Source organism: Mustela nivalis (assembly GCF_964662115.1).
Source record: "Mustela nivalis genome assembly, chromosome: 18".
In the NCBI taxonomy this organism is placed as follows: domain Eukaryota; kingdom Metazoa; phylum Chordata; class Mammalia; order Carnivora; family Mustelidae; genus Mustela; species Mustela nivalis.
Window position 1 is genome coordinate 58,582,072 of NC_139037.1, and position 22,404 is coordinate 58,604,475.

Genomic DNA, 22,404 nt, shown 5'->3' on the forward strand with positions numbered 1-22,404 from the left:
CCATTAGTTCTGTGACAGAGGCCACAGTCTCTGATTCTTTCCTTTGTTTGGGGCTCCTCCCCTTAGTCATTCTGTTGAGGGGTGTTTGAGGGAATGTACAGAGTCTAAACTATTGACCATAACCCAAGCAAGATACACCTGTGTTTTATAAGGATCTTAGGGTTGTCGGCCTCTTGTTCTTTCAGCGTGTCTTCTGGGGGCGGGGACTGCCGCACTGTTCCTCAGACAATCCTGTTTGGACAGAGTTGCCCTCTCCCCTGTGGGGGAGTATGTGCTCAGTGAAAACTGGTTTTGGGAGCAGAAGAGTTTTGTTCTCTGGTGGCTTTCCCTAGTGGCTTTCCTCATCTCTTCCAAGAGTCAGAGCAAAAGTGACCTTATCCAGTCCTTTGTCTCAGAACAGAGAGACCTCAGTCTGTTCTCCAGAAAGCCCTCCAGGCCACACTGTTTCTGTTTCTGTCTGTGCTGCTGAAAACTGCAGCCACCTGGGCTGTTTTCTCCACAGCAGCACTCCCAACCATCATTCCCAGGGCTGGGCATGTCTCTGCCCTTTGCACTTCTAAAACTGACAGTACCCCTATAGTTCCAGGTTTCAGTCTGGGGGGCTGCCCTGAAGTCCTTTCCCTGTGGCCTCCAGTCTTCAAAATCTGTGCCAGGTCCGCAGTGCAGGAGGCTTTTGCCTTCCTGGCACAAGATCACTGAAGCTCCCTCCTCCTTCCATGTATGCTCCTATATCTGCCTGCAGAATCACAGCTCCCTGCTTCATACCTGGAGACCAACTTCCGGAGATATTCTGTTTGTAGAGCTCCAGATGCATCTTCTTATATCTCAGGCAGATTTTGTGGGTGTCCAGGATGGATACATGTCCAGCTAGTTCAGGGGACAGGTTGAAATAGAGTCCCCTACTCCTATGCCTCCCCACTACCATATTACCTACAATTTAAATGATCACATCATTTTCCATAATTTACCTATGCTTTATCCTAATCTCCATTTATGTGGATTTTACCATTTTAAAGATGTTTGCAATAACAGTTTGCTAACATCATATAACCTTTCTTCCTGTACAGAAACTCTGAGATCTCAGGGTTTTTTTTCCCCCTCTTTAAAGCTCCAGGGACTCCATGGTTTTCTCACATGTGGTGCCTCACATTTGGTTGTAAGAATGTCTATCTAAAGTGTGGCTTGGTGTGGCATAGTCCACCTCGGACTAAAGTCAGAGAAAATAATTTTAGTTGTCTTTAAACAAGAAGAGCCAGATTTGGAGTGTACCTGGCTGGCTCAGGCCATACAGCATGAGATTCTAGATCTTGGGGTCTTGAGTTCAAGCCCCACGTTGGTCATAGAACTCACTTAAAAAATAAGTAAATAATTTTAAAAAGGAGCTAGATTCCTTTTTTATTCTAAGTTAAACCATGTGCGTATTATAGTTAGATGTTTATTTTGTTCATTGACATGTTAGTATGTTTTAAAGAAGTACATACTTAGTTTTAAAAATCCTTAGTACTAGGGATTTACCAGACATTTACTCTGTGGAACAGATGTGTGAGGATATAGGTGGTATTACCTGCATTTTAAGATGAAGAAACAGGCTTGTGAACCTTCAGATACCTACTGACATCTACTCAGTGCCCAGTGACACTAAAGTTCCTATTATCTAATCCAGGAGTTTCAGGTGTTAAATCACAGTAAATGGAAAGATCCAAAAGAAAAGAGACTTCTCTATTCAGGGACCTGAGGCCAGGCTGCATGCGTGCTGGTATGGCTGGTAGACGGAAGACTCCAAAACTAATACATCCTCACCTAATTCCCTTTCTTAGTGGCTGTCTCTCTGTCAGATATATCCACTCGTTGTTTAGTGTGTAGATGCTCAGAACTCTAGCTAGCATTGAGATAATTTTTATTTCTATACAGAAGAAGTTGGTATACATAATAGGAAACAGGAGCCAGTGGGTGGGGCAGTGAATGTGGGAATTTATACACACTAGGAAAAAGGCTTAATATTCTCAGTACAAATTTTACTGATCTATAAGATACTCTATAAGATCTATAGGATTATGAGCAAAGAAAACGAACGGGTAATATATAAAAAAATCAAAAGATATTTTAAAAATTATTTGTGTATTGGGGCACCTAGGTGGCTCAGTGGGTTAAGCCTCTGCCTTTGGCTCAGGTCATAATCTCAGGCTTCTGGGATCGAGCCCTGCATCGGGCTCTCTGTTCGGCAGGGAGCCTGCTTCCCTCTCTCTCTGCCTGCCTCTCTGCCTACTGGTGATCTCTCCGTTAAATAATAAACAAATAAATAAGTAAATATCTTTTTTTTTTTAAAGATTTTATTTATTTATTTGACAGAAATTACAGGCAGGCGGAAAGGCAGGCAGAGAGAGAGAGAGAGCAGGAAGCAGGCTCCCCGCTGAGCAGAGAGCCTGATGCGGGTCTCGATCCCAGAACTCTGGGATCATGACCTGAGCCGAAGGCAGAGGCTTTAACCCGCTGAGCCACCCAGGCGCCCCAGTAAATAAATATCTTTAAAAAATTATTTGTGTATAGTTGATATGCCATCTTGAAAGATAGTTTTTCAAAAAAATTAAGTAAGTGGAGGGCACCTGGGTGGCTCAGTTGGTTGAGTGTTCGACTCTCAGTTTCAGCTCAGGTTTGTGAGATCAAGCCCTGAGTCGGGTTCCACACTCAGCACAGAGTCTGCTTGAGATTCTTTCCCTCTCCATCTGCCCTGCCCCGCTTGCACGCTCTCTCTCTCTCACTCTCTCTCTCCCCCATCCCTCAAATAAATCTTTTTTAAAACTTAAAAAAAAAAAATTCCACTTATTTCATTTTTTTTAAGTTTTGATCACTTATCAAATTACCCAAAATTTTAGAAATAAGATAATGTATAATTTTGGCCAGAAGATAGAGAATCAGGGATACTTCTGTTCTCTTACAGGAAGAGTTCATTGGGAAAATTGTCATTATATTAGCAAAATAAAGGTGCCTATTTTTCAACAAAGCAATTGCCACTTCTTGGAACTTATCCTAGGGAAATAACAGGACAGTTGGCTGAGATCTGTGTAAAAATGTTTTCTGCAGCATTATTAATAATGTAGAATAGCTATTCATTTCTTGGAATCAGTAAATATATTCTAGATCACCACTTACAGAATAATAATGCAACCAGAAACAATGATGGTAGCAGTAAGAGTGACAGCTGACATTTGTTGAGTACTTAATGCACATTAGATGCTGTCCTAAGTCCTTTATATATTCTCATTTGATCCTTATGATGTAGACTATCACACAGACAAAGACATTCAAGTATTGAGAAGTTAGGTGACTTGACCACAGTCCCAAAGTCAGTAACGGACAGAGCCTCAGAGGCATGTAGTCTCCAGAACACAGGCTCTTAACCTTGACACTGAATTCTGCATTTGACAGATAGGGTATGCTCCTGAGATCCCAGAGAATGAACTGTGCACCTGCCCGGCGGGGTGCTGAAGGCCTGTTGGATGGGCACATGTGGACGAAGTAGTGAGACTGCCCAGTGAGAGAAGGAGACGGCCTCTATTAAATACTGTTGAAAAAAATTCATGCAACATTTCTGACAAATTTCTTAGAAAATTTGGCACTGTCGGTCAAATTCTAAAATGTGTGTGTGATACGATTTGACCATGACAGTTCTAGAGACGTAACTGTATGAAGGGCACCATGTTGCGTGTACACTGGTGGTTTTTGTTTTCTTCTTCTCTTTCCTTCTCCTCCCCCTGGGACCCTTGCATTTTTGGTGTGCTTGTGGAAGGGGAGAGACTACCACTAAGAAGAGTTGCTCCGATCCCACACAGTGTGGAACAACATCCCCATAGCTCCTCCGCCTCCTCAGCGCGGCCCTGCTGCCAGTGTCCACTGAGTGTGAGACTGAGTCTGCGTGTACTTGTTGTTGTAGGAGGCAGTGACGTTCAATGATGTGGCAGTGGTCTTCAGTGAGGAGGAGCTGGGGCTGCTGGATTCCACCCAGAGGAAGCTGTACCGTGACGTGATGCTGGAGAACTTCAGGAACCTGGTCTCTGTGGGTGAGGATAGGATCCTTCTGGAACTCATCCCCTCAAGCAGGGTTTCTCCTGAAGTTGGAGGCAGATGGTTCCTTGTTTTGAGGAGTCTCCTGTGCATTTTAGGATGTTTAGTGGCATCCCTGGCCTCTGCCGACTAGTTCAAGGCTTCAGGACTCCTCAGACACCAGAGTTTTCCAGTCCCTTTGGAGCACAGAGACAAGACATTTCTAGTCTTTATTCCAAGGCAGGTGTTGTCTTGTGTAAATGAACTGTAAATGGACAGTTAAGCTTGTCTTTACCTGGATCTGTATTTCGTCTGTCTTTTTTAAACTCATTGATCATGATCTACTGGTGGGTCAGGGAACTAATTTAGTAAATTGAATCAGCAGTCTTATTGAATACTTACAGAACAGAGTCATAGCATCAGAGCTGTTACTTAGAATGGCACACGTCCGTGCATTCAGCAGGGGTCAGAGCAAGTGGTTTCCAGGGAGGGGAGTCAGACTGGGAAGGGTGCAACAGAAACAGACCTTGGTTAGAAACAGTTCACTTTAGGGGTGCTGGGGGACCCTCAGTTGGGTAAGCATCCGACTTTGATTTTGGCTCAGGTCATGATCTCAGGGTCGTGAGATGGAACCCCGCATGGGGCTCTGCACTCAGCTCAGAGTCTGCTTGAGATTCTCTCTCCCCCCCTGCCCCGACTTCCTCTCCAAAAAAACGAAAGCGAGAAAGAATAAGAAACAGTTCATTGGATCACTTACTTGGAGAATTTGTATGGTAGTGATATACTTCTAATGATACCAAGTATATTCCTTATTGTGGGTGGTGATAGGAAAGTGATAAATGCTGCCTTGGGGAGAGGCAGAGCCTTATTATGTTATGAAATCAGAGCCAAAATTTTTTAGTACTTTTGCCCTTAATGTTTTCCACTTTTATCTTACCGTTTCATAGGGCATTCATCCTCCAAACCAGATATGATATCCCAGTTGGAGAGAGAGGAGGAGAAGCTTTGCATGAAGGAGATCTGCACTGAAAGAGGTAGGCACTTGGATAAGAACTATGCGGCTGGGGTCATTGTAGGTGACAGCCCCATTGTTCTGCCTCTGTTCTGGATGATTCGCACGGCAGCCACAGAGAGCCTTTGAAAACATGAATCATAGCACGTCACTCATCTGTTTCAGACCCTCCACAGGCTTCTGCCTTCACTCAGAGTAAAAGTGGAAGTGCTCGTGGTGCCTGGGGGGCCAGTCATTGAAGCATCCACCTCTTTTTTGGGCCCAGGTCGTGATTTCAGGGTCGGGAGAGTGAGCCCTGTGTCAGGCCCTGCGCTCAGTTCAGAGTCCACTTGAGGTTCTCTCTGCCCCTCTGCCCCTCCCTGTGCGTTCTGTCTTAAAAAAAAAAAAAAAAAAAAAAAAAACTAAAACAGGTGCCTGGGTGGCTCAGTCAGTTAAGTGCTTTTCCAGCTCAGGTCATGATCCTGGAGTCTCAGGATCAAGTCCCACCTTGGCTCTGTGCTCAGTAGGGAGTCTGCCTCTCCCTTTGCCCCTCACCCTACTTGTGCTGTCTTGCTCTCTCTCTCTCAAAAAATAAAATCTAAAAAAACCAAAACCAAAGTGTTCAAGGGGCCTGGAAGGCCCTGTGGTATGTGCTCATCCCCCAGCTTCAACACGCATTCTGCATTTTCTTTTTTATTTTTTTTTTAAGATTTTATTTATTTATTTGACAGAGATCACAAGTAGGCAGAAAGGCAGGCCGAGAGAGAGGAGGAAGCAGGCTCCCTGCTGAGCAGAGAGCCTGATGTGGGGCTCGATCCCAGGACCCTGGAATCATGACCTGAGCCAAAGGCAGAGGCTTTAACCCACTGAGCCACCCAGGTGCCCCCGCATTCTGCATTTTTCTCCAGTCGTCCCTTCCCGCGCCCCCCCCCCCCACTGCTTTGCCAACCTGACTTGTGCCTCAGACAACACAGATACGCTCTACGTCAGGACTGTTTCCCTTCTCTTCTCTGGCTGGAATGCTGCCAGCCTGTACACATCCAGTCACTCTGGCTTTCTTACTTATGTCACTGAGAAGTCCTTTCTTCCAAGGCCTTGTCTGACTACCGCTTAAAATGCCATCTCCCATCACACTCCATGCCCTTGACTTGCTTTAATTGTGTGTAAGCACTACACCACCAGACTGACTAGCATATAGGATTTTGAAATTGTGGTAAAATCTACATAACATAGAATTTATTTTACCTGGCTGCATTGAGTACATTCCTGTTGTTGCACAACCGTCAGCGCTGTCCATCTCCAGAACATTTCCGTCATCCCAGACTGCACTCTACACATCAGGCAGTGACTCCCTGTTCTCTCCTATCCCAGTTCCTAGTAACCACTGCTCTCCTTTCCGTGTCTATGCATTTGACCCTTGCAAGTACCTCATGTGAGCGGAGTCGTGCAGTGTTTGCTGTTAGTGTCTGGTTTCTCTCTTTTAGTGTAATGTCTTCAAGGTTGATGGTGTCGTATGTTAGAACTTCCTTCTTTTTTATGGCTGAATAATTGTTCACTGTATGTACAGATCACATTTTCTTCATCTTTTGTTGGACGTTTGGGTGGTTTGTACCATTTGGTTATGGTGAATAATGTTGCCGTGAACAGGGGTGTACAAGTATCTGTTCAGGTCCCTGCTTTCCATTTTTTGTGTGGATACCGAGACTAGAAATGCTGGATTGTATGGCAATGTTTTTTGATTATATTTGAGAGAGAGAGAGAGCATGCACGAGTGGGGTTGGGGGCAGGAGGGGCAGTGGGAGAGGGAGAAGCAGACTCCCCGCTGAGCAGGGAGCCCAACATGGGTTGGAGCCCATGACCCTGAGATCATGAGCTGAGCTGAAGGCAGATGCTTAACCAACTGAGCCATCCAGGCACCCCTCGTTTGGTAATTCTATTTTTAATTTTTGAGGAATCGCCATACTGTTTTTCATAATAGTCACACTATTTTGTGTTCCCACCAGCAATGCACAGGTTCCCACCAACAATGTCCCAGTGTATTGGGACATACACTAATCATCCTTACACTTGCTGTTTCGTGTGGGCTGTTGTTCTTTAACAACTAGTGGGTACCAAGTGGTATCTTGTTTTGATGTGCATTTCTCTAATAATTAGTGAAACTGAGCATCTTTTCATGTGTGCTTGTTAGCCATTTGTACATCATCTTCGGAGAAATGTCTGGGCAAGTCTTTTGTCCATTTTTGAGTCGCGTTTGTTTTCTGTTGAGTTTTAGGAGTTCTCTGTATTCTGAATACTAATCCCTTACTAACTGGATATATGATTTGCAAATATTTTCTCATTCTGTGTGTGGCCTTTTTCTCTATTGATAGTGTCTTTTGATGCGTTAAGGATTTTTAATTTTCATGAAATTTTCAAATTTATCTTTCTTTTATTCCCTGTGGCTTTGGAGTTCTATCCAAGAAATCATTGTTAAGTCCAATATCATGAAACTTTTGTCCTATGTTTTCTCCTAGGAGTTTTATAGTTTTAGATCCTTTAGATCTTTAATGCATTTTGAAGTAATTTTTGAAAATGGAATAAGGAATGGTCTGACTTCATTCTTTGACGTGTGGATATCCAATTTTTCTAGCACCATTTATTGAAAAGACTGTCCTTTTCCCATTGAATGGTCTTGGCACACTTGTCAAAAACCATTTGACTGTGTATGTGATGGTATAGTTCTGAGCTCTCTAGACTGTTCCCTTGGTCTGTATGTGTTTATACCAGTACACAGCTGTTTTGACTACTGCAACGTTATAGTAAGTTTTGAAATCAGGAAATAACTGCCTCCAACATCTTTTTTCTTTTCTTTTCTTTTCTTTTTATTAACATATAATGTATTATTTGCCCCAGGGCTACAGGTCTGTGAATTGTCAGTCTTACACATTTCACAGCACATACCCTCCCCGATGTCCATCCCCCATCCACGCTATCGCTACCCCTTCACCCCCCAGCAACCCTCAGTTTGTTTCGTGAGATTAAGAGTCTCTTATGGTTTGTCTCCTTCCCCGGTCCATCTTATTTCATTTGATCTCTCTGATATGAGGAATTTATGAGGCAGGGTGGGGGGCTATGGGAGGTAGGAAACAAAACAACTTTTTTCTTTTTTAAAAGTTGTTTTGGTGACTCAGGGAATTTCAGGATGGGTTTTTCTGTTTCTGTATTATTAGAATTTTGATAGAGATTGCATTGAATTTGTAGATCCTTTTGGGTAGCATTGATATCTTTTTTTTTTTACCCAATAGAAATGAAATCATTTTTATTTTTTTATTGTGTTAGTACCATACAGTACATCATTAGTTTTTGAGGTAGTGTTCCATGATTCATTGTTTAAATAACAGCCAGTGCTCCATTCAGTATGATTTCCTAACAATATTGAACCTTCCAATCCATGAACTTGAGCTGTCGTTCCATTTTCCTATATTTTTAATTGATCAGTGTTGTAGTTTTCAGTGTACATGTCTTTCACCTCCTTGGTTAAGTTAATTCTCAAGCATTTTGTTCTCTTTTGCACTATTGTATATGGAATTATTTTCTTAATTTCCTCTTAGAATTTTCATTGTATGTAGAAATGCAACTGATTTTGTGCATGACTTTGTTTCTTGCTACTTTGCTGAATTCATTTATTAAACGGTTTTTGTGTGGAACCTTTAGGATTTTTCAAATCATATCCTCTATTAACAATTTTTTTATTAAATTGATTTCTTTATTTTCAGAAAAACAGTATTCATTATTTTTTCACCACACCCAGTGCTCCATGCAATCCGTGCCCTCTATAACACCCACCACCTGGTACCCCAACCTCCCACCAGCCCCCCGCCACTTCAAACCCCTCAGATTGTTTTTCAGAGTCCATAGTCTCTCATGATTCACCTCCTCTTCCAATTTCCCCCAACTCCCTTCTCCTCTCTAACACCCCTTGTCCTCCATGATATTTGTTATGCTCCACAAATAATTGAAACCATATGATAATTGACTCTCTCTGCTTGACTTATTTCATTCAGCATAATCTCTTCCAGTCCTGTCCATGTTGCTACAAAAGTTGGGTATTCGTCCTTTCTGATGGAGGCATAATACTCCATAGTGTATAGGGACCACATCTTCCTTATGCATTTGTCCGTTGAAGGGCATCTTGGTTCTTTCCACAGTTTGGCGACCTTGGCCATTGCTGCTATAAACACTGGGGTACAGATGGCCCTTCTTTTCACGACATCTGTATCTTTGGGGTAAATACATGACAATTTTAAATCATATCCTCTATGAACAATTTAAAATCATATCCTCTATGAACTATTTTACTTCTTCCTTTCCAGTTTGGATGCCTTTTGTTTCTTGCCCAATTTCTTAGGCTAAAACTTCCAGTACTGTGCTGAATATTAGGGATGGAAGTAGGCATCCTTGCCTTAATCCTGATATTGGGGGAAAAGTTTTCAGTCTTTCACCATTGAGTCTGATGTATACTGTGTATTTTTCACTTAAAGCTTTCATTACATTGAAGCAGTTTCCTTCTATTACTAGTTTGTTGAAAGTTTTTATCGTGAAAGCATTTTGAGTTTTGTCATTTGCTTTTTCTACATTAACTGGGATGATTATGTGATTTTTTTTCCTTTATTCTGTTAATGTGCCATATCACATTGATTTTTTTGGTGTGTTGAACCATCCTTGCATTTCAGGAATAAATCCCACTTGGCTGTGTTGTAGTGTCCTTTTAATATACTACTGAATTTGGTTTGCTATTATTTTTAGATCAGTGGTCATAAGGGATGTTCGTAGTTGCCTTTCTACTGTGTCTCTGTCTGGCTTTAGTGTCAGGCAATACTGGCCTCACAGAATAAGTAGGAAGTGCTCCCTCCTCTTCCATGTTTTTGGAAAAGTTGAACAAGGACTGAACATTCTTTGTTGTTGTTTTCTTTTTTAAGATTTTTATTTATTTATTTGATAGAGAGTAAGAGCAAGAGAGATCATAGAGGGGAACGGAGAAGCAGACTCACCACTGAGCAGGGAACCTCACGTGGGGCCCAGCCCCAGGACCCTGACATCACAGCCCCGGCCAAAGGCAGATGCTTCACCAACTGAGCCACCCAGGCACCCCAAGAATTAATATTCTTCTTTAAATGATTGATAGAATTCACCAGTGAAGCCATCTGGTCCCTGCTTTTCTTTGTTGGGAAGTTTTTTTTATCACCAATTCAATCTTCTGAACAGTTACAGGTCTAGGTTTTCTGTTTCTTTGTGATTCAACCTTAGGTTTGTGTTTCTAGGAATTTGTCCATTCTATCTAGGTTATCCAGTTTGTTGGCACTGAAATATTCATAGTGCTGTCTTATAATCTTTTGTTTCTTTATGGTCAGTAGCAACGTCCCCACTTTCATTTTTTTTTTAAGATTTTATTTATTTATTTATTTGTTTGTCAGAGAGAGAGAGAGAGAGCTCAAGCAGGCAGAGTGGCAGGCAGAGAGAGAAACAGGCTCCCCCCGAGCAAGGAGCCCAATGTAGGACTCGATCCTAGAACCCTGGGATCATGACCTGAGCCTAAGGCAGTGGCTTAACCAACTGAGCCACCCAGTCATCCCACCCACTTTCATTCTAATGTTAGAAATCTGAGTCTTCTCTCTTAGCCACTGTAGCTAACTTTTTGTCTATTTTGTTGCTCTTTTGAAGAAGCAGCTGTTGCTTCTCATTGATTTTTCTCTTGTTTTTCTGTTGTATATTTGACTTATTTCTGCTCTTCGTAATTTCCTCCTGCTAACTATGGGTTTGGTTTGTTCTTTCTTTCTTTCTTCTTGTTAAGAGAGAGAGTGCACATGAGTAGGGGGGAAGAGCAGAGGGAGAGGAAGAGAATTTCAAGCAGACTCCACGCCTAGTGCAGAGCCTGATGTAGGGCTTCATCCCACAGCCTTGAGATCATGAACTGAGCTGAAATCAACTCAGATACTCAACTGATTGAGCTACCCAGGCACCCCAGTTTGTTCTTTTTCTATTCCCTTATGATGTAAAGTTTCTTTTTTTTAATGATGTAAAGTTTTATTGTTACTTGAGTTATCTTTTATTTTTTTCCAGTTTTACTGAGGTGAAATGGACATCATTGTCCAAGTTGTACAACATAATGATTTTATATTTGTATATATTACAGAATGATTACTATAATAAGTTTTGTTAACATCCATGACTTCATATAGTTGATTCTTTTCCTTGTGAGGGGAACTTTTAAGACTATACTGTTCAGAAACTTTTAAACATATAATGCAGTATTGTTAACTATAGTTATTCTGTTGTACATTACATCCCCAGAACTTGTGATCTGTTTTGTTAGAAGACTTGAGATCGAGAGAGAGATTTTTGTTATTCTATATTTGTTTCATGTACATATTTTTTATTTTTCTTTTTTTAAAGATTTTATTTATTTATTTGACAGACAGAGATCACAAGTAGACAGAGAGGCAGGCAAAGGGAAAGGAGGAAGCAGGCTCCCTGCTGAGCAGAGAGCCCAATATGGGGCTTGATCCCAGAACCCTGAGATCATGACCTGAGCTGAAGGCAGAGGCTTTAACCCCTGAGCCACCCAGGTGCCCTAAGTTTTTTTTTTTTTTTTTTAAACTCAATTAGCCAGCATATCATTGGTTTCAGGATGTAGTGTTCAGTAATTATCAGTTGCGTATAACATCCAGTGCTCATCACATCACTCAGTAAATTCAGTTAGCCAACATATAACATATCATTAGTCTCAGATACAGAGTTCAACAATTTACCAGTTGCATATAACACCCGTGTCTTAAAGCTTTTTGCCCCTCTTTCATTATCACATTTGTTTGTTTAGTTGATTTTTTTTGTAGTGACGCATTTCAATTCTATAATTTTTTAAAAGATTTTAGAGAGTGAGCAAGCATGGGGACAGGTGGGGGGTGGGGGAGAGAACCCTCAGGCAGACCCTCCACTGAGCATAGACACAGGCCTTAATCCCATGGCCCTGAGATCATGATCTGAGCTGAAATCAAGGAGTCATCCTTAACCAACTGAACCGCACAGGCGCCCCTCAATTCTATAATTCTGACACCAGTTCTAATATGTGGGGGTTATTGCCATACTAAGCAATTGGTCAGGAGACCAGCTGGGTACCATACATTTGAACTCAATTCTGACACCATCTGTCTGGATACAGCATCCAGTCCCATGGCTTAAGCGCTCGGTCCTACAAGATGCCCACCCTCCTCCTTCATCCTCTTTCAGCGGCCAGCCACAAGTCCAAGTTGTTCACCATGCTCCAGAGGTCCCTGCAACCTCCACCTTGGGCTCAGTTGTTTTGCCCGAGGGGCTCACAGAACTCAGAGATAGAGTCTACTTACTAGGTTGTCAGTTTATTATAAAAGGACATAACCCAGAAGAGACCCAGGGGGCAAAGTCTGTGGGAAGGGGTATGGAGCGTCCACGCTCTCTCTGCGCTCACTGGTCTCCCTGCATCTCCACGTGTCCATGGACCTTAGGGCTCTCCAACTCCCTTCCTTTCCAGTTTGTGTGAAGGCTTCATTTCTTAGGCCTGATCAGTGTGGTCATTGGCTATTAGTGGTTGATTCAGCCTTCTGCCCCTCTCCCTTTCCCAGAGGTCAGGAGGTGGGACTGAACGTTCCATAGCTCTCATGGCACCCGGCCTGCCATCCTTGGGGGATTGCTAGAAGTCACCTCATTAACCTAAACTCAGATGTGGTTAAAGAGGTTTGTTAGGAAGTTCAGGACCCGTGTCCCCCTTATGGCTGTGGGAGGGTTTCAGGAACTGAGAACAAGAGACCAAGTATTAAAACAAAGATATTCCCATTGTTCTTTTGTCCCAGGACATTCCAAGGGTTTTGCGATGTGGGATGGGAACTGGCAACTAAAATACATATTTATCGTAAATCACAATATCACATTTTATAGTGTTCAGTGGGTAGGTTTTATAAATCCTTAATTTTTCAGAAGTTTATTTTTTGATGCTGTAGAAATATTCCATTTTTCAGTTATTTGGCTTTACAACATAGGAATTCAATCAGTTTTTGACCTCCACCTGGTAGTCTGCAGTCTTCCCATATTAGTATATTCTAGAAACATTTTTATACTTTATTTGTACATTCCTAAAGATTTTTCTCTGCAGAAAATCATGATGTACAAATGTATATTCTTTATTCTTTCCTTTCCAATGTGAACACCTTTGGGGTTTTTTGATGGCTTGTTTCCCTGAAAGCACGTGGACAGCATTCAGTCTTTCACCACTGATAATGGTGTGAGCTGTAGGTTTTCTTATTGGGTTGAGCTCCCGTCTGTTCTTAGTTTCAGTGTTTTTATCATGAATGTGGTTATTTTGTAAAATGCTTAGTCTACTGAGAGGACCATAAGATTTTCTCCTTTATGCTGTGAATATGGTAAAATGCATTGGTGATTTCAGTGCTAAACAACCTTGCATTCCTTCTCTTATTTTTTTTTAAAGATTTTATTTATTTGACAGAGAGAGATCACAAGTAGGCAGAGAGGCAGGCAGAGAGAGAGAAGGGAGGAAGCAGGCTCCCTGCAGAGCAGAGAGCCCGATGGTGGGGCTCGATCCCAGAACCCTGGGATCATGACCTGAGACGAAGGCAGAGGCTTCAACCCACTGAGCCACCCAGGCACCCCAGCATTCCTTCTCTTAAAAAACAAAATTACGCTGACTACATTATTTATTTATTTATTTATTTATTTATTTTTTGATTTAGACTTTATTTTTACAGTGTTCCAAGATTCATTGTTTATGCACCACACCCAGTGCTCCATGCAATACGTGCTACCCTTAATACCCACCACGAGGCTCACCCATCTCCCCACCTTCTCCCCTCCAAAACCCTCAGTTTGTTTCTCAGAGTCCACAGTCTCTCATGCTTAATCTCCCCCTCTGATTTCCCTCAATTCACGTTTTCTTTCTTTCTCTTAATGTCTACCATGTTATTTCTTATGCTCCATAATTAAGTGATACCATATGATAATTGACTTTCTTTGCTTAACTTATTTTACTCAGCATAATCTCCTCCAGTCCCGTCCATGTTGATACAAAAGTTGGGTATTCATTCTTTCTAATGGAGGCATAATACTCCATTGTGTATATATGGACCACATATTCTTTATCCATTTGTCAGTTGAAGGGCATCTTGGCTCTTTCCACAGTTTGGCGACTGTGGTCAATGCTGCAATGAACATTGGGGTACAGATGGCCCTTCTTTTCACTACATCTGTGTCTTTGGGGTAAATAGTAGTGGGAGCTCTCTGCCGCTCATGGAGCTCCCAGGGGAGTGAGCCGGTCCGATGGTGGAAGCAAACGGGTCACACACAATAACTGAAAGCAAAAGCTGTTTATTAGCGCGTACCACACAATAGCTAATACAAGACAGACAACTCTAGCCGCGTGGGCTAGGAAGAGGGCCCAGGGTACTCCCCCTCGATCCCCTTCTCTGGAGCACACCATTTGGGTGCATCGACTGAGAAGGTGACCGATCCCCTCCCTGGAGCACACCTTTTGGGTGCATTGACCAGGAGGATGATCTGAGCGAGAGTGTCCCAAGAGCACACTCTGACAAGCAGAGGGCCAGTGCTGCTTATATGCCAGTTCAGTCACTGCGTCAAAGGTGCTTGCGGTTAACCTGCGGTCTGCTGTACGTGCAAGGCTGCTCATCTGCTGCTGCTGATGTTGCTTGTAGCACGTACACCATGTCCCGGTGGTCAATCTGCGGTCAGCTATAACATCCTGTGTAACACCTCCTAGTTCATAACAGTTCTTAACATCCTGTGTAACACCTCCTAGTTCATAACAGTTCTTGGAAGCTCTTTGCCTGTTTGGAAGCTCTACAACAGTGGGGTTCATGCTCACAGGTCTCCCTCTGTCCACCCTTTTCTTTTCTTTTCTTTTGTGGCAGGATGGTGGGATTAATTCTTATGATGGTGTTCCCTTTTCTCTGTGGGAAGTCCAGGATGTCTTGTTTCGGGGCAGTTTGTTCCTGATGTTCTGGACTCTGTCTCGAACACTCATCCACCAAGTGGAGCCGCGCAAATTGGGCTTCCAGCCTTTTCCAGGCTTGACGCCTTGCTCGAGTGATGATTCGTCGCCGAGCTCTACGTCTGCTTCCCCCAAAATGTCTGTCGTCATTATCTGGTCCACCACAGACATGGCAGGAAGGATTTGGTCCTGTTCAGGTATAAGAGAATAACCTACAAACTTATAAAGCATATTTTGAACACATTGAAAGAGGCATGGCCCGAAAAGAAGTAAGAGCAGTACTATAAGTGCTAGAATATCCCATGATCTCCACAGATCCTTGAACTTATTCCATATGGTAGTTAGCCAATTTGACTCCCCAAAATTTTTGAGTTGTACCTCTAATGATTGGAACGAGGCGCCACTCTCAGCCAGTTGCTGCAGTATTAACTCCTTATATGTCCTGCTTTGATTTAACCAGTTGCTCATGGTCCTGTTCTTCATAGTAGTGTTATATGTGGAATTCCAGACAAGGTGGGTCAGACATACTGGGGTAAAACTCCCACATCCGGCCAAATTCATTAATTGGGCTGTTCCCAGGATCCAATCGATTCTATCTACTCTTGCCTCCAGTTCCATCAGGCCTGCCTCCAGGGCCTCCTGTCTGTGCAACAACAATCCCTGGGTTTCAAGGATGCCTCTCAGGAGTTTCTGTTGCTCCTTCAAGACTCCTACCAGCCCTGAAGATTGGAGCACTCCAGTTATCCCTGATGTGGCTCCGATTCCACTCATCAGCAAGGAGAACAGAAGCAATGGTACCTGTACAGCTCTTTTTCTCCTGCCAATCGACTTTGTAGTCTCCCACATTGGGAATTCACTTTCCCTGAACACTCCTATTGAAGGTTGTTTGACTATGGAGTAGTCTTTTAACTGATGCATAAGGTTGGAGTACGGATCTATAAAATTTATAATGGTATTATTTTGGCATGAGCACTCTTCCTCTGAAGTATTATTATTACAGCTGCTGTTACAGAACCCTTTCCAGGCATTATAACATGTCCAGTTTCCTGTCATGCTTCTGAGAGATGTTCTGACCCAATTAGCTATTAACCTTTTGGCTCCTCCATCCCAGAAGGGAATATTCTTTGCTATTGTACAGTTGTTCCAATCTATTGAGGTGTTACTCGTGACACCACAGGAAGAGCTTTTGTTTTCGCCATCTATGCAAGGACATTGTATGATGACGCTAAAGTTTTTTGAGTGGCAAGGAAATAGGAACCACCTGGCAGGGTTTTCTTGGGGACGGCTGGTATTGACTTTCCATAGATTTAATACTGCTCCATCTGGCCTCCAAGAGTCACCAGTGTAATTGCATTTCAATTGTTTATACCCTTTTTCCTTATAGCTCAAATATGATAGGGGAAAACCCCCAAATTTGCCTTGTATTGATACCCTTTGTTTCCAGATGGTTCTGGAGCAGTTGACAGACATATTTCTTGGTATCCAATGATATGTGTAGTTACATTTGTCAATGCCAGACATGCTCCCATAAAGTGTTCCATTAGGTCCAAAGATCGGTTCTGAGATCATGGTTTGGTTGATAAGAGTATTAGAAAGGTTAGTAATGCAATACTGCAAAGTTCGTTAGACACAAAAATATTTCTGAAGAAAGCAAAGCTGGCAGTGGAAAGCGCACTTTATGCACAAGCATGAGTTACTGCTAGCAAAGCACATTAATAGCATCTTGGGGGTTTTTGTCCTGTTAAGAGGAATCTCCACCAATTTGAGGTGTGCTTCCCACAGGATGCTAACCTGCATAACAGGCCAAACGCTCCTGGCCTATCCCATTTTCCTTCCCATTCTTCCCAATTAACCTTGGTTCCTATCACTACTTTATATCTGTTGTACCAGATAGCTTCATTTTCTATATTTTGCATGCCTAAATTTAACCTAAACAGTTTCCTCTGTCTTCTTGACTTCTTCTTTCGAGGAAGCTTAATTCCTGTCTAATGTGAAATTTTTGGGTTCCTCTTTTACAGCTTGTGATTCTAATGACATTGGTTTTTTGGGTGCTACTAAAGGTTGTTCTCCATAGGTTTTGTGGCCTAGTCCTCTGGGTTAGGTACCTCCTTAAAGTTTTTATTAGGGATGAGGACTGGCCCATCAGGTGTTTGTATTACTATAGCATCTTCCCCTTTCCAAAGGATACAGGCAGGACCTTGCTAATTCCCCTTTTGCTTTCCTTGCTGAAGTCTGTAATAACAGAATTTTTTGTTATTTTGAGTTTTGTAGATATTTATTTGTTCTTGGTTATCTGTATTCATCTGGTATATCATTAGTTCCCAAGGTGTGATATCCCCTATTCCACCCCTTTGTTTTTTATTGAGCACTATTAGTGCTAGATCCAATGCAGCTTGTAATGTCTCTGTTTGCTCTCTGAACTGATTAGTCAGTCTTTTTAATTCCTTATGCTTATTTTCTACTATGGCCTGACTTTGAGGATTCCATGTAATGCCATATGTGTGTTTTATATTTAAGTATTCACATATTCCCTCCACCTGTCTGGATGTGAAATTTGGCCCATTATCTGAGTGGATCCAGTTTACATTCCATAGTTTGTATAAATTTAATATGGCTATAGCAGTGGCTTTTCCCAATTCTGAGGGCAGGATCACTGCATGCAAGTATCCTCAGGAGCTGTGACAAGCAGTAAAGATTATCTTTTCTCCCATATGAGTACAGTCTATCTGCCATAGTTGGGAGTCTACAGGGTTGATGCCTCTTTTTTTTTTTTTAAGATTTTATTTATTTATCAGAGAGAGAGGGGGGCAGAGAGCAAGCACAGGCAGACAGAATGGCAGGCAGAGGCAGAGGGAGAAGCAGGCTCCCTGCCGAGCAAGGAGCCCAATGTGGGACTCGATCCCAGGACGCTGGGATTATGACCTGAGCCGAAGGCAGCTGCTTAACCAACTGAGCCACCCAGGCGTCCCCGGTTGATGCCTCTTACTGGGTTTGCCCCTTTAATGCAATTTGGGCATTGTGTAATTATTTCTTTTGCCACTGTGGTAGGAAGACCATATTTCAATTTTAAATCCTTCCAATTATTATGCCATTTCTTCTGTTCTTCCTTTATTTGATTCAGGTTGTCTACCCAGTTGAAAAAGACACCTATGCTGCCAAAGCCTTGTTGTCCTCTCTCTGTGTTTTTGTCAACTGTGCCTTGTTTAAGAAGTTCATGAAATAAGGGTAGGATGATTAATTGTGCTATTTTCTGTCCTGATTGTGATGAAATTCCCCTCTTTCCTCCATTTAGTAACAGAACTTGAATATCACCTCTAAACCCTTGATCTATAATTCCTCCCTGGATTTGTAGGCCTTTTAAGCCTAGGGATGATTTTTGGGTTATCCAACCCCAGTATCCTCTTGGGATTTCTATTTTTGTTTTTATGTTTAGTTTTATAATTTCCCTAGGTAATAGAAATAAATCTTTTGGGGTACATAGATCATAGCCTACATTTTTCGGTCTTTTGTCCTTAATATTTTCTCTCTCCACAACAATAGATACTAATTGGTCTGCTTTTGTGTTTCCAGGTACCCCTTTATGTCCTGGTACCCATCCTATATATCAAATGTCCTTTTTCATAGCTGATGAAATTATCTCCTTCCATAAACTATCTTCTATGGTTTCCGGGTCTGGTCTAGCTCTTAAAATGGAGAAGCAGTACTTGCTAACTGTGATGATGTTAACCTGCGGATCTGAATCTTGAAAGGCCATTTTTATTGCATATTTTTCTGCTTGCTGATTTGATCCTACTATATGTTCTATTCTATTTTTTCCTGTGGATGTAACATATCCTGCCTTTCTTTATTGTTCCTTTCTCCCTCCATTTGTATAGAAGACTTCCACATCCTCTAAAGGATCATCACTTTGGTTTGCTAGGGCTTCCTTAAACATTAAATCTGCATTTATTAGTTTGACATGGGGAAACCAGCGAAGATAATTTTCTTGGCTGTACCAATTTTCTAAGGTCCTTTTTTCCATGGGGAGTAGAATAATGGATTCTACCCCTAATCTGATTTTGCATTCTGTGCAAATATTTTGAATAGCTATGGCCAATTTATCTAGGATAGATTTCCCAATATCCCTCTTTAATGATTGTCTTCCAACCCATAGTATTTGTTTTTTCCCTTGCTCTTCCTGATATATTCCATAATTTATTTCCTGAGAATCCTTTACAATCTTGCAATAAACCTCCTTTTCTGATATGTAGTAATGATATCCCTGATTTTCTGTTATTTTTTGTTGGGCATATTTTACTTTCTCTAAAGCTTCTGTCGTCCATTCCCTATGGGAGTCTAATTGCATATTGCCTCTCATTAAATTATGTAAGTTTTTTTAAAAAATTTTTTTATTAAAAGATTTTATTTATTTATTTGACAGACATAGATCACAAGTAGGCAGAGAGAGAGAGGAGGAAGCAGGCTCCCTGCTGAGCAGAGAACCCAATGCGGGGCTCAATCCCAGAACCCTGGGATCATGACCTGAGCCGAAGGCAGAGGCCTTAACCCACTGAGCCACCCAGGCACCCTGATGATATATATTATTAATCTTATTAAATAATAGTTCTAGAAAATAAACTTTTGCCAAAATGTATGTCATAAAATCAATGTTTTAATGACTAACCATTACTTTCTTTTTCCTATATCCTTCTATTTAAAATGACTATTTTCAGACATGTAAACACTTCTAACCAGTTTATCAAGCTTACATTGAGAAAACTACCTGTAGAGAAGAAAGACTTTCTGAGAATCATTGTACTCAGAATCCAACCTTGCTATTTACTGTCTGTGGGATGTAATTCTGTTTATCATTCTTTTTTTTTTAATTTCATAAAATGTATTTCTTTTTTTTTATTTTTTATTTTTCATAAACATATATTTTTATCCCCAGGGGTACAGGTCTGTGAATTGCCAGGTTTACACACTTCACAGCACTCACCAAAGCACATACCCTCCCCAATGTCCATAACCCCACCCCCCTTCTCCCAACCGTCCTCCCCCCAGCAACCCTCAGTTTGTTTTGTGAAATTAAGAGTCACTGATGGTTTGTCTCCCTCCCAATCCCATCTTGTTTCATTGATTCTTCTCCTACCCACTTAAGCTCCCATGTTTCATCACCACTTCCTCATATCAGGGAGATCATATGATAGTTGTCTTTCTCTGCTTGACTTATTTCGCTAAGCATGATACGCTCTAGTTCCATCCATGTTGTCGCAAATGGCAAGATTTAATTTTTTTGATGGCTGCATAGTATTCCATTGTGTATATATACCACATCTTCTTGATCCATTCATCTGTTAATGGACATCTAGGTTCTTTCCATAGTTCGGTTATTGTGGACATTGCTGCTATAAACATTCGGGTGCACGTGCCCCTTTGGATCACTACGTTTGTATCTTTAGGGTAAATACCCAGTAGTGCAATTGCTGGGTCATAGGGCAGTTCTATTTTCAACATTTTGAGGAACCTCCATGCTGTTTTCCAGAGTGGCTGCACCAGCTTGCATTCCCACCAACAGTGTAGGAGGGTTCCCCTTTCTCCGCATCCTCGCCAGCATCTGTCATTTCCTGACTTGTTGATTTTAGCCATTCTGACTGGTGTGAGGTGATATCTCATTGTGGTTGTGATTTGTATTTCCCTGATGCCGAGTGATATGGAGCACTTTTTCATGTGTCTGTTGGCCATCTGGATGTCTTCTTTGCAGAAATGTCTGTTCATGTACTCTGCCCATTTCTTGATTGGATTATTTGTTCTTTGGGTGTTGAGTTTGCTAATCTTTATAGATTCTGGACACTAGTCCTTTATGTGATATGTCATTTGCAAATATCTTCTCCCATTCTGTCAGTTGTCTTTTGATTTTGTTAACTGTTTCCTTTGCTGTGCAAAAGTTTTTGATCCTGATGAAATCCCAATAGTTCATTTTTGCCCTTGCTTCCCTTGCCTTTGGCGATGTTCCTAGGAAGATGTTGCTGCGGCTGAGGTTGAAGAGGTTGCTGCCTGTGTTCTCCTCAAGGATTTTGATGGATTCCTTTCGCACATTGAGGTCCTTCATCCATTTTGAGTCTATTTTTGTGTGTGGTGTAAGGAAATGGTCCAATTTGATTTTTCTGCATGTGGCTGTCCAATTTTCCCAACACCATTTATTGAAGAGGCTGTCTTTTTTCCACTGGATATTCTTTCCTGCTTTGTCGAAGATTAGTTGACCATAGAGTTGAGGGTCTATTTCTGGGCTCTCTATTCTGTTCCATTAATCTATGTGTCTGTTTTTGTGCCAGTACCATGCTGTCTTGATGATGACAGCTTTGTAATAGAGCTTGAAGTCCGGGATTGTGATGCCACCAACGTTGGCTTTCTTTTTCAATATCCCTTTAGCTATTCGAGGTCTTTTCTGGTTCCATATAAATTTTAGCATTATTTGTTCCATTTCTTTGAAAAAGATGGATGGTACTTTGATAGGAATTGCATTAAATGTGTAGATTGCTTTAGGTAGCATAGACATTTTCACAATATTTATTCTTCCAATCCCATAGCATGGAACATTTTTCCATTTCTTTGTGTCTTCCTCAATTTCTTTCATGAGTACTTTATAGTTTTCTGAGTATAGATTCTGTGCCTCTTTGGTTAGGTTTATTCCTAGGTATCTTATGGTTTGGGGTGCAATTGTAAATGGGATTGACTCCTTAATTTCTCTTTCTTCTGTCTTGTTGTTGGTGTAGAGAAATGCAACTGATTTCTGTGCATTGATTTCATATCCTGACACTTTACTGAATTCCTGTACAAGTTCTAGCAGTTTTGGAGTGGAGTCTTTTGGGTTTTCCACATATAGTATCATATCATCTACGAAGAGTGATAATTTGACTTCTTCTTTGCCGATTTGGATGCCTTTAATTTCCTTTTGTTGTCTGATTGCTGAGGCTAGGACTTCTAGTACTATGTTGAATAGCAGTGGTGATAATGGACATCCCTGCCGTGTTCCTGACCTTAGCGGAAAAGCTTTCAGTTTTTCTCCATTGAGAATGATATTTACGGTGGGTTTTTCATAGATGGCTTTGATGATATTGAGGCATGTGCCCTCTATCCCTACACTTTGAAGAGTTTTGATCAGGAAGGGATGCTGTACTTTGTCAAATGCTTTTTCAGCATCTATTGAGAGTATCATATGGTTCTTGTTCTTTCTTTTATTGATGTGTTGTATCACATTGACTGATTTGCGGATGTTGAACCAACCTTGCAGCCCTGGAATAAATCCCACTTGGTCGTGGTGAATAATCCTTTTAATTTACTGTTGAATCCTATTGGCTAG

At 41.6% G+C, this 22,404-nt stretch overlaps 1 protein-coding gene across 1 annotated transcript in view; it reads left to right on the top strand.

Annotated features, from left to right (window-relative positions):
- Nucleotides 1-22,404, top strand: part of ZNF235 (zinc finger protein 235) — a 48,725-nt gene that overhangs the window by 7,521 nt on the left and 18,800 nt on the right. Inside the window, exons 3-4 of the mRNA XM_082710793.1 lie at nt 3,932-4,058; nt 4,989-5,075. Coding sequence (XP_082566919.1) covers nt 3,932-4,058; nt 4,989-5,075 — 214 coding nt within the window. The remainder of the gene's footprint in view (nt 1-3,931; nt 4,059-4,988; nt 5,076-22,404) is intronic.